The following is a 13,100-nucleotide window of genomic DNA, read 5'->3' as shown; positions in this document are numbered from 1 at the left end:
ACCATAAAAATCTCTCATTCAGGAGAGAGAGGAGAGAAGAGAGGAGAGAGAGAGAGAGAGATATTTCGTAGTATGTATTATAAGTTCATATGAAACTATTAATAAACATTTTACATAGTTGTACCTAAAATCTCTCATATCAGGAGGAGAGAGGAGAGAGAGAGAGAGAGAGAGAGAGAGAGCTGGAGTTCGAAAGAAAAATGCGAGAAAACTGGGATTTCCTTCATTCTTACATCATTTTTAAAATTTATAAACTAAAATCTTACTAATTCAATGTAATATTTTCTTTATTGAAGTGATTGCTCTTTACATTAATATTGATATTAGAAAATTAGTAAATCATTTATCACACAAAAAGTATACATCCCTGTAAGGGAGAGAGAGAGAGAATTATTAGTTATTATGTGATATCATTTAATCTTATTAAACTTTCTAATCCAGTATTGATCAATATTAATATTTTAAAATTAGTAAATCATTTATGTATTATAAAAATGTATTTAGGCATGAAAATAACATCAAAATACACTAATTAGTGATTATTTATCGTCGGAAAATCCCGCAAATAGGCGAATTCACTGCAAATAATGGGTAGATATGGTCCAGATAAAAATCCGCGAATCCGGAGAATGCAAATACAGGAGCCCACTGTACTCAATTATTTACCTTCATTTTGCAACAAATTGGAAGTCTAGCAAAATATTTCTATTTATGGTGAATTTATGAAAAAAACCATTTTCCTTATGTCTGCGCGGTAACTCTTCCGAAAAAAATCAGAAATTTTTTCGTCCGTTTGAAAGTGTGTGCAATTTCATGTAGAATACAACAAAAAACAACCCATGGTTGTAGCTTTTATCAGTTTTGAAATATTTTCATATAAAGAACGATAAGTGCCAAAACATCAACCTTTGGTCAAATTTGATTTAACTGAAATGGTCAAAAAACATAATTGTAAGCTAAAACTCTTACATTCTAGTAATATTCAAACATTTACCTTTATTTTGCAACAAATTGGAAGTCTCTAGCACAATATTTCGATTTATGGTGAATTTATGAAAAAAAAACATTTTCCTTACGTCTGCGCGGTAACTCTTCCAAAAAAAATCAGAATTGTTTCGTCCGATTGTCGTAATGTTTGCACCATTTTAAATTATCCGTTACATAAAGTTATATATATGAAAATGTGCACAATTTCATGTAGAATACAACTAAAAACAACCCATGGTTGTAGCTTTTATCAGTTTTGAAATATTTTCATATAAATAATGTGCCAAAATTTCAACCTTCGGTCAACTTTTACTTAACCGAGATGGTAAAAAAACGCAATTGTAAACTAAAACTATTACATTCTAGTAATATTCAATCATTTAACTTTATTTTGCAACAAATTGAAAGTTGATTTATGGTGAATTTATGAAAAATCTTTTTCCTTACCTCTGCGCGGTGACTCTTCCAAAAAATCATAATTTTTTTGTCTGATTGTCGTAATGTTTGCACCATTTTAAATTAGCTGTTGAATAAAGTTTTATATATGAAAATGTGGAAAATTTCATATAGAACACAACAAAAAACAACCCATGGTTGTAGCTCTTATCAGTTTTGAAATATTTTCATATAAATAACGATAAATAGAAAAAATTCGACCTTCGGTCAACTTTAACTTGATCAAAATGGTCAAAAACTGCTATTTTAAGCTGCAACATTGCAGTCTAGTAATGTTCAATCAATTACCTTCATTTTGCAACAAACAGGAAGTCTCTAGCACAATATTTCGATTTATGGTGAATTTTTTAAAACTGCTTTTTTTGTACGTCCGCGCATTACGAATTCATGCATCATAATGTGATAATATTTTCTCTGTGTTGCTTTGATCATTTTACAATTTGTTATATACCAAAATCATCACAATTTATTGTACAATACAACAATAAAATAATTAACTCATTAACTTTAACCGTTTTGCTCACGCGCGATTTGTATACAATTATATATGAAATTTTTTTTACGCTGTCATATATTCCCATATTTATATATGATAATGAAATTTTTTTCATTTCTGATGGTTGCATACTAACCTTCAGGCAATGACAAAAAAAGGAGCCAAAAATTAACTCTTAATCTTGAAAATTAAGCGTGCTGTGATTTTTTGAAAAAAAACTTTTTTTCAGCTTCGGCGCTCACTCGCGAACGCCGCCGACATACGGGAGACACTTTTGGAAATACCAGCTCGGAGTTTAAGGGTTAATATGGTTTTTTATGTATGCATCTTACCAAGTAGTTACATAGCTATAGTTTCTAAAACCGTCAGCAGCTAGAATTTTTGAAATCGCTGTAGCGCTAGTTTGTTTTGGTCAGGTGATGCCCCCCGCCCACTATCGGGGGAGTGAGGAACCAACACTGTATGAATATCAGTTGTTTCTGCCGGCTGGTACTATTAACACAGTTTCAGTAGTCAGCAGAATATTTTGGAATTCTTTGCCGTTGCTCATTGTTGGAGTTATTTGGTGAAGTACTCTGAATATTGGTAGCTTTTGTTTTCAGTGATTAGCTATTTAGGAATTGAAATAGTTTTAAATACTTTTGCACCAAAATTCACTAGTTTTGAAGTGGTCTACATAATGTCAGACACTAGTTCATCTGGGATTAGGTATTGCAGTAAAGGCTGCAACACTAGGATCGCTAAAGCGAATAATGATCCACATTCAGTTTGCACAGGTTGTAGGGGACAGACTTGTACACCAGATCAAACTTGTGTGGAGTTTATTAATTGTGATCAAAGAACTTGGAAGATCTTGACTAGTTACACGAACAAGTTAGAGAGAGATAAAAAGAGAAAAGCGGCTTGTAAAGCTAAAGCAAAAAGCTTAGTTAGTCAGGAATTGTCTAATGATAATTTGTCTCTTTCTGAACCTTCCCCTCCACCTGTCATTCCCAGTCCTAATCTTGGCTCTCTCACACCCGTACCCAATGCTGTGGCCAATTTAGAGGCAAGAGTCGATCAGAAATTTTCGATCATGTTCCAAGCAATGGAGAAATTAGGAGCGTCTGTGAAAACTGTAATGGACAAGGTAAGTGGTGAAGTGAGTGCAAGTGCAAGTATTGTGGAGGAGGTGGCTGTTCGGCCCACTGATTCTCCTAGGCAAAGGTCCCTGTCAAACTCCCCAGAACCTGGGAGGAGGCATACTGGCATCCCAAGGGAGGTCAGTGGGGTCTGCCCACGAGCAGCCGCCCCCTCAGACGATTCTGTTGACAAATCCCAGATCGCAACAGAGCGCCATTGGAAAGGCATCTCGAAAGGAGTACCACTGTCGTCTAGTGCTTCCAGCTCCGGGAGTCCTCTCCCAGGCGCCAGTGGCGTTTCCATGACAAGTCCCGCCCATTGAAAAGGAGGGTTCGTAAGTTGTCTCCCTCTCCAGTCCCCTGTAAAAAGGCTAGCCCTTTCCAGAAAGAACAGCCTTCGTGTAGTTTTTGGGACTCTCCAGAGAGATTCTCTCAGGATACGGCAGGAGAGGGACGTTTTAGTGAGAGGATCACATCCTCTAAGTCTAAGTCGTCATCTAGAAAGTCTTCCTTAATTCACGAGACTCCCGGGAGACAGGTTCAGCATTTGGAGTGCCCGCATGCCAGAACAACCTTTGGCTCTCGGAACTTCCGCGGCGACACTAGAACAACCTTTGGCTCCCGAGTGTCCATTGGCGCCCAGGAATACAGTTGCGACCAAGTGTCCACTAGCTCCCGAGCACCCACTAGTGGCCAAGAATCCGCGAGTAGCCGAGCGTCCAAGAGCGCCCACTAGCGCCCGGGCGTCCGCTAGCACTCGAGCGTCCAAGAGCGCTCACTAGCGCCCGAGCATCCACAGGTATGAAGCGCTCAGACAGTCTGTGTCATCAATTTCAGCTTCAGGCTTACCGACAAGACTTCAGGTGATGGCTGCCTCCGATCCTTCTCTATCAGCCATCCAGAATAAGTTGGACAGCATTTTGGGCTTTATTCAATCTGCGGTGCCCCATATCCAACCTGTAGAGACTTTATCACCTATTTCTTCAGCCGAAGAAGAAGAGAAAGGAGAAGGGGAGGATAAAGAGTCTTCTCTCACTGCCTACAAAGCCTTGCTTTTTTACTTTGTAGAACATTTTTCAGATTCATTCTCGCCAGTGACCCCCACGTCTCCAGTGTCTTCTTACATGAGAGACAACCACGAAGACTCCAGGAAATTACCGGAACTAGTACTGTCCTTTTCGGCTTGAGGGTAAGAGGGATCAAGGCAAATTTAACTTCTGCTTCCCTCCTTCTCGTCTTTCAACGAGGAGACATTTGTGTTACGAAACCGGAGAAGCTCTCTCTTTGGGGGTGTCTGCCTCCGCCCAGGGAGATTTCTCCGCGCTTATTGACTTGGCGAAAAGGTCGGCTTTCAACTTGGCCAAAATAATGTTTACGGCGTCAGAATTAGACCACTTCATTAAGAATATCTTTAGGGTATTTGAAGTTTTTAGTTTCCTGGACTGGACAGTAGGAGCTTTGGGATGTAAACTCAAGAGCTATTCAATGTTGAGTGAGGAAGCTTTTACAGACATTTCGGGAGTGATCTCCTGTTTAGATAAGGGGATTCGAGACAGTTCCGCAGAACTAGCCTCTCTCTTCATGTTAGGTATCCTAAAGAAGAGAGAACTATGGTGTTCTTTTACATCCAAGGGAGTATCTTGTACTCAAAAGTCTGCCTTGTTGTATTCGCCCTTGTATAAGAAGCACCTGTTTCCAGAAGAGACAGTAGTACTAGTTGCCTCCGAATTGCAGAAGAAAGCAACACAGGATCTTCTCTCGCAATCCACTAAATGGACTAGAGAAAATATCCCTATTGTACGCCCCTCGCCAGCCAGCTGAGGACAACCCTTTCGGGGCAGGGGATTCGGTAGATATTTCCGAAGATCAAGGGGCAGAGCACGCTTCACCCTTAAATCTATTAAAAAATCCTCAACCAACCCCTCAACCAAGAAGTAGTGTATCAGGCCTTCGTGCACCAGTAGGAGCGAGGCTCCATCAGTTTTGGGAAGAATGGGAAGCTAGAGGGGCAGAACCTTGGAGCGTAAAGGTTTTAAGAGAAGGATACGATATTCCGTTCAAGAGAAAGCCACCGTTATCAGGCTCTCTGATAGCTTTGATAGCTTACTCAGAAAATTCAAAGAATTTCATCGCCCTTTCGGAAGAGGTTTCATCTCTCTTGCAAAAGAAAGCAATAGAGTTAGTAGAAGAGCCACTAACCCCAGGTTTTTACAATTGTCTGTTCATTGTCCCCAAGTCATCGGGGGGGAATGAAGACACCTTTATTGGACATAAGCACTCTGAACCTTTATGTGCAGAAGACAAAGTTCAAGATGGAGACGAATCAGTCTGTTCTTATATCGATCCATCAAGGGAATTGGATGATCTCCATTGATATGGAGGACGCATATTTTCACATCCCAATAGTACACCAAAACTCAAAGAGGTTTCTGCGTTTTGTCTTCAGGGACAAAATATACCAGTTCAGAGCGCTGTTTCGGGCTTTCGACCGCACCATAAGTGTTCACCCGAGTGCTAGCTCCCATTGCAAAATGGTTACATCTAGTTGGGATAAGGATATCCCTTTACTTGAACGATTGGCTTCTCCTGTCAAAAACAAAGGAGAGGTGCATGGAGGACCTTCAGAAAACCCTGAATTTAGCTCAGGATCTGGGACTGTTAATAAACAGACGAAAGTCGCAGTTACTCTCCAGTCAGGAATTAGTCTATTTGGGGATGAGGATCAACTCAGTGAGTTTTCGGGCTTTTCCATCCCCGCAAAGAATCGAGTCGTGCCTACAGAAGTTAGAGAGATTTCTAGTTCTCCAGGAATGCTCTGCAAAGGAATGGATGAGTCTTTTGGGCACTATACTCAATAGAACAGTTCGTGACACCAGGGAGACTGCATATGAGGAACCTACAGTATTCCTCAGAGCAAACTGGAACAGAAAGAAGTTTCCGGACTCTATTAAGTTCCGTAACACACAAGAAGTAAAGGAGGACCTGCAATGGTGGAAGTTAAGAGACAGACTTGCAGAAGGGAGATCCCTCCTCCCGCAGAGCCCCAACCTAGTGTTCTTTTCAGACGCATCAGATCAAGGTTGGGGAGCGATTCTGGGGGAAAAGGAAGTATCAGGCATTTGGAATGCAGAACAAAAACAGGGGCATATAAATCGGAAGGAACTGATTGCCATCCACTGCTGAAGTTCGCAACAAAGTAGTGGCGATACACTCAGACAGCATGACAGTGCTCTCGTACATAAAGAAACAAGGAGTGACACACACTTTTTCTCTGCGAGACGGCAAGGAGCCTGCTGTTATGGGCGAATTGGAATCATACCACATTAATTCCAAGGTTCAGGGAAAGTTCAATTTACTCGTGGAAGAACTGAGCCGCAGGAGGCAAGTACTTCACACGAAATGGATGATGAACCCAGTGGTATGCCTCGAATTGTGGAAACTGGGAGAAACCTATGATAGATCTGTTTGCCACAGCAAGAAACCATCGTCTTCCCCTTTACTGTTCACCAGCCCCAGACCTGAAAGCATGGTCAACAGATGCGATGCGTTTTGACTGTTCGAACAAGGACTTGTACGCTTTTCCTCCATTCAAGATGGTGAGAGAAGTCGTCAACAAATTTGGAACACATCACAACGTTTCAATGACTCTCATTGCTACATTCTGGCCAGCACAGGAATGGTTTCCAGATCTTTTAGACCTTCTAGTGGGTTGGCCAAGGTTACTTCCTCAGAGAACAGATCTACTCAGACAACCCCACTTCAGGAGGTTCCATCAAGGACTATCCACTCTGTCTCTAACCGCTTACAGACTGTCCGACAACTCTTACGAGCGAGGGGGTTTTCAAGACAAGCAGCGAGAGCTATTGCGCAGTGCAGAAGGGAATCTTCAAGTAAAGTCTATCAGGCAAAGTGGGCTGTGTTTAGAGCCTGGTGTAAAGAGCATAATGTTTTGTCTTCTAAAACAACTATAACAGAAATAGCAGATTTTCTATTATATCTGAGAACAGATAGGGATCTGTCTTCTGCGACTATCAGAGGTTATAAGGCTATGTTGGGATCTGTTTTAAAGCACAGAGGATTGGAAGTAACGATAAATAGAGATCTTGCAGATCTCATTAAGTCCTTCGATATAGAAAAACCCAAAGGTTCGATATTATCTTGGAACCCAGATGTAGTACTTAAGTGGCTGTCGGAAACTCCATGTGAGCCGTTGCAAAGAGCATCGTTGAGAGATTTGACGAGAAAGACCCTATTTCTAGTGGCCCTGTCTATAGCTAAAAGAGTCAGTGAAATAAATGCCATGGGCAAGAGAATAGGCTTTGCACAAGGTAATGCGGTTTGCGCATTAACCATGGGGTTTTTGGCAAAGAACAAGATCCCGTCCAAACCGTGGCCTCATTCGTTCAGTATCAAAAACCTCACGGACTTAGTAGGACTGGAAGAAGAAGAGAGGTTACTCTGCCCGGTCAGAGCTCTGAAATGTTATTTACAAAGGACAGAGAAAGTAAGGGGCACGTCTGATCGTTTATGGTGTTTAGTAAGGAATCCAGCTTGCCCGATGTCTAAAAACGCCCTGGTGTTCTTCTTATGTAGAGTACGTAATTGTAGATGCTCATTCACAAGTGAAAGAAACTGACCTTAATAAACTTAAAGTGAAAGCTCACGAGGTAAGAGCAGTGGCAACCTCTCTCTCGTTTAAACACAATCTCTCTTTGGACTTGATTATTCAAACAACGTATTGGAAATGTAAATCAGTGTTCGCCTCGCATTACTTGCATGATATTGAAACAGTCTGTGAAAATTCCAGTACGCTGGGTCCGTATTTAGCGGCGGACACAGCATTGGGTAAGGTTCTGTAGGAAGTCATACCTTCCTAGCCTATCTCTTTGCCTTGAACGAGTTTGTTGAGTTTTTTTAGGGGAGCCTGGAGGTACTGTGGATGTACTAAGAGTACCTTCAGTCAAGTGTAGAGTCGGGTGAATATGATGGTTATGGTGAAGGTGATATGTTTTTTACTCTGGTAACATTTGGTTATTTGGTACTGTGCCCTGGGCAGGGCCCATCCTTTGGTTGACCATGCTAGCCACGGACACTCTTTGGCTGCATGGGTCCCACTGTTTAGAGGACGAGCCATGGCTATACCGCCACGTCCCTATGAGTTAAGATGAATGACCTCCAGAGGCAGTAATCAACTGTTCAGCTCTCTTAACAGGTAAGGAACGAATAAGCATCTGCACGGATGCTAGCACTAAAAATATATTTTGTATTTATTAAATTTTAAAAGTTATGAGCATATCCATGGATCCCACCTCCTACAATGTGGGATTCAGCTGTGTAAGTACTTGGTAAGTTGCATACATAAAAATGACATTTTTATAATAAAATCAGATTTTATGTATACTTACCAAGTAGTTACATGATCAAAGCCCGCCCTCCTCCCCTCACATGGATAATAGGGCATAAACAACTGATTTTGTTGGTTCCTCACACCCCCAATAGTGGGGGGGGGGGTATCACCTGACCAAAACAAACTAGCGCTACCACGAATTTCAAAAATTCTAGCTGCCGACAGTTTTAGAAACTATAGCTATGTAACTATTTGGTAAGTATACATAAAATCGTATTTTATCATAAAAATGTCATTTTGTAGCAAAAGGATGATGCATCTGTTCTGTCATTTCTTTGTTTTGATGGGAATGGATCTGCCTACAACGGTATATACCATTCTGCTTGAGTAAACTACTATATTTTGGGTTTATCAGACTGAAGAATAATGACACAAGCTTGCAGAGGATATAACTTTTTCAAAATAGAAGTGTCCATCATCAGGAAACTTTTGTATGCCTTAGCAATTTTCCATTTTTTGTTTTTAGGAAATTGCTTTTTATATTTTTTTATAATTTATCATGCTTTGTAGGAATCTGTGCTTGAAAATACATTATTAATTCTTTGTTATTTACAGAGAGCTTCGTAACAGGTTAAGCACTGTTGAAACAGAATTAGAGAGATGTAAGCAGGAACTGTCACACACAAAGAAGCATAATGCCCACCTTGACCAGGATTATCAGTCAAAATGCAAATTAAGTATGTATTGGATATGTCTTTAAAATTTTTTATTATATGTAGTTTCATTACTTATGGAGAGAATCCAAGAGGCAATACATATTGGAAATCTTGAGTTTTGGAGATTATGTACAGTTGTCCTTCACTGAAATTTATATTCATTTAAAAGTGCTGGAACTTTGTAACCTCACTCATTTAGTTTTAAAATTTGAAATTTCCTCCTGAATATTGTTTTGGTTTTGTTATTTTTGGTGCTGTGAACATGCTACACTGAGTTGCTTACATTATTATTATTTACTAGAGAGAGTAAAATGTATAAGGAACATATGTTAGTAAAGACTGAGGAGGACGAATGAAAGGAAAGCAAAACTTTGAAAGGAAAGACTGATCCTGTGTATACCCCTCACTTGAAATGGTTAACATTTATCTGAGTCTTTTGAGTAGAGGTAACATCACACTTGACTAGCTTGATCAGACTAAGTATGTGACGGAGACAAAGAGAAGAAGAACATTTGGTTAAAAAATTATATTTTTATAATAAAAGAAGGTTTTATATATAACTACTTACCCAATAATCACATAGCTATTTGTTTCACTGGGTCAGCAGTTAAAATTTTGATATTTGCGGCTCTTGCTAGAATGTTTTGTGGGTAGATGACTCGCCCCAGCCCACTTTCGGGGGAAAAGAGATACGACATAGCAAAGTGCTTCAATTTGTTTATCCCCTTTTGTTCATGAGAGGGGAGGAGGGATGGCTCTGATTATGTAATTACTGGGTAGGTATACTATATAAAACCTCTTAGCATAAAAAATTTATTTTTGTATATGTAATTTACCTAGTAATTATATAGCTTATTCCCACATTGATAGGAGGTGGGAAACATGGACATATCTACTCCCAGGAGGTGGGAAACATGGCCATATCTACTCCCAAAACATTATTAATTGTAATGACTTTGAGAATAGTAAATACTGTACTGTCTGGTTGGTGCTCATCCTATCACATAGAGGCGAGGCTGTATGGCCTTGATGCGCCTACTACATACTGAAGTGGGTGGTTTTGCCTCTATGGATCAATTCCTATAGCTAGCCAAAGGATACAAGATGCCTCTGCCCAGGCCGCAGTACCAAACAATACAACCAGAATAAGATCAGTCATCAATACCACTGAATGAATTATTAAAACGTTTACCCAACTATTAAAAAGACTGGAGGGTACTCCACGTACACAGTACTTAACACCCTATGCAAAGCAAAGAGATAATAGGTTAGGAAAAAGCTTATGTTTCCTCCCCCAACACCACACCAGCGACATAAAAAGGACCCAAGGTACTGCATTCATAAACTGTTTCTACATCCCTTAATAATGTGTCGCAAATACTAATGACTTACACCTCCAAAAAGTTGATTACAAGATAGAAGTCAGGGATAGATTTCTCTTGAATGCTAACGAAGTGGATACTGCTCTTTATTTCATGAGCTTTGATCTTCTATAAGGGAAACAACTTTTCCCCTACCAAGAGTGTGATTCGGGTATAAGGTCCCTGAAAAAAATGTTAATGCATTTTATGACAGAGGCCGTGAAAGATTCCTTACTAAACACCTAAGGTTGTTCAATGTCTCTCGAATTCCCTTTGTCCTATTTGAATAATGCAGGAGAGCCCTTACTGGACAGAGAGTTCTTTCTCTTTCATCTGGGCCCAGTATTTCAGTTAAGCTTTTAATTGTAAAAGAGCAAAGCCAGGGCTTAGATGGGGTCTTGTTCTTAGCCCAGAACCATATGGAAAACGAACATACTGGATTCCCTTGGGCAAATCCAACCTTGCTATCCAGAGCATGAATTTCACTTGACATTTTGCTGGTTAGGCTACCAGGAATAGAATCTACCTCATCAAATCTCTCAGAGAGATTGACTGCAAGGGCTCAAAGCTGGAACTTGATGACCATTCAAGAACAATATCTAAGTTCCATGATACTGACGGAATCCCATTTAATTTGGAAGCATTAGACAATTTAATTAGGTCTGTGAGCCTGGCAATTTAGCTGTCAATGTGACAGGTGTGTTAGTTAAAGGAGGCTTCTAAATGAAGGGTACGGTATAACCTTTCTTCAGGACATTTATAATCCAAGGTTCTGCACCCCTCTTCTCCCAGTGCTCCCAAAAAAGAAGTCTTGCACTTACCTGAAGATCTGGAAGAGAACTTTTTAATACCCCGAGACGTAAGACAGGTGTTAGAGCTTGGTTATAACTCCTCCTCTGTCTGATGCTCCGAAAGGGATGAGTTTGACCTGGTACTAAACACAGATGATTTCTTTGGATGCCTAGAAGATTGAGACAAGAGATCTTGAGTGCTTTTCTTCTGCAAATCAGAGCCTATGCCCGGAATTGTTTAATTCAGAAACAGATCATTATGATCCAACAGAGAGAAAAGTAAAGCTGGTCTTTGAGCAGGTGTTACACCCTTGGACGTAAATGAGCACCAAAGCTCTCTTTCCTTTAGGATTTCCATAGCATAAGGGAAACTAATCAATGCAGGAAAGTACTCCCAGCCAGTCTGACTAGAGATTCTGTGATAATACTATGCAGTCCTTAATTTTTTTAGTCAGAGTGCCCACCGACCAGTCCAAAAAGCTCATAACTTTAAACACCTTAAGTATATTTTTAAGAAGATGAGCTAACTCAGAAGCCGAAAACATAATTTTAACCGAATTGAAGGCTGACCTAGCCGAGTCTATTAGCCCAGAGGCAGAAACTCCCTGGGAAGGAGCTTCCCTGTGGCATAAAAGTAGTACTTTGACTTGGAAATCCTGGTAGGAGGGAAGCTGAAGGCAGCTTTACCTTAATCCCTCTTCTCTGCAAGTCTCACATAAGGTCTCAGCTGAAGAAAAGAGTACCAATTTAGGTAGTCTCGGGTAACCCAATGAATTGGCTTCCATCAAGAAGGCAGATGCAGGCAAGGAAGGTGCTGTTGGTGAGAACAAATTTGGAAATGTCGGCAACAGAAATCTCAACAATGAGGCATAGGCTGCAGAGGGATTATCTACTTCCCTTTCTTCATCAGAGGAAATCAGAGACAATGACAAATCTGGGGGAGCCTGAGGAGTCAAAAAAGGGATTTTGACGTAGGAAAAATCTATTTCTGGGCGAGGAAGCCGTGTCGCCCAGTGAAATGTGTCCTCTTTAGCACTATTTCTAGTAAAATATTGCTATGATACCAGAGAACTGCTAAATTGGACATGTCAGAAGTCTCTGACTCGCTCACCTAAATAAAAGGTGTCGGTATAGAACTGGGGCGAGTGTTAAACACTACCACAGTAACCCCTCCAATTAGCCTTTTCCTCATCAAAAGACCCTGAAAACGGGGAGCCGACCTATAGGTCACACCCAGCTACCCTGTTGAAGGGGACTGCGGCGTCATACTTATCGATAGCAAGAAGCTCGGTGCACAGCAAGGGGGGGTAAAAAAGAAAAAGGAAAAAGGGGGGGATTTCACTGGGCGACACGGCTTCCTCGCCCAGAAATAGATTTTTCCTACGTCAAATCCCTTTTGTTTTCTGGGCTCAGCCGTGTCGCTCCGTGAAATTGTACCAGAGAAAACACCAAGCTATACTATCCTGAAAGGAAAAATCATATAATGAAATCAAAGGAAATAATAAAATAGTTTTAGAATTGGAAAAAAAAAAAAATACAATTTATTTTTTACAAAAATATACCTATATAGCCAAACATGTGGCAACATTTGCAACAAGTCACAAACATAATAAAATAATTACAGATAATTTGTATGTACGTAAAACTATACATGATTATACACTTATTCTAATAGCTAAGGCATTTGCTGAGGTAGGTAAAATGCTAATGAGGCTGGCATAATTGAACAGTTCATATGACACAAGGACGGTACTATAAATGATGTAGCAGTGGGAGCACTGGCCTCCCTGCAGCTATTGCATGATATTTAAGATCCTCTAAAGAC

At 40.3% G+C, this 13,100-nt stretch overlaps 1 protein-coding gene across 1 annotated transcript in view; it reads left to right on the top strand.

Annotated features, from left to right (window-relative positions):
- LOC135219445 (spindle assembly abnormal protein 6 homolog) overlaps window positions 1-13,100 on the top strand; it is a gene marked incomplete in the record, with an annotated part of 207,012 nt that overhangs the window by 129,642 nt on the left and 64,270 nt on the right. Inside the window, 1 exon segment of the mRNA XM_064256236.1 lies at window positions 9,023-9,144. Coding sequence (XP_064112306.1) covers window positions 9,023-9,144 — 122 coding nt within the window.

This window comes from Macrobrachium nipponense, chromosome 1 (genome assembly GCF_015104395.2).
Source record: "Macrobrachium nipponense isolate FS-2020 chromosome 1, ASM1510439v2, whole genome shotgun sequence".
NCBI classification, from domain to species: domain Eukaryota; kingdom Metazoa; phylum Arthropoda; class Malacostraca; order Decapoda; family Palaemonidae; genus Macrobrachium; species Macrobrachium nipponense.
The sequence above is the reverse complement of the archived record's forward strand: the minus strand, read 5'-3'. Positions and strand labels throughout refer to the sequence as shown.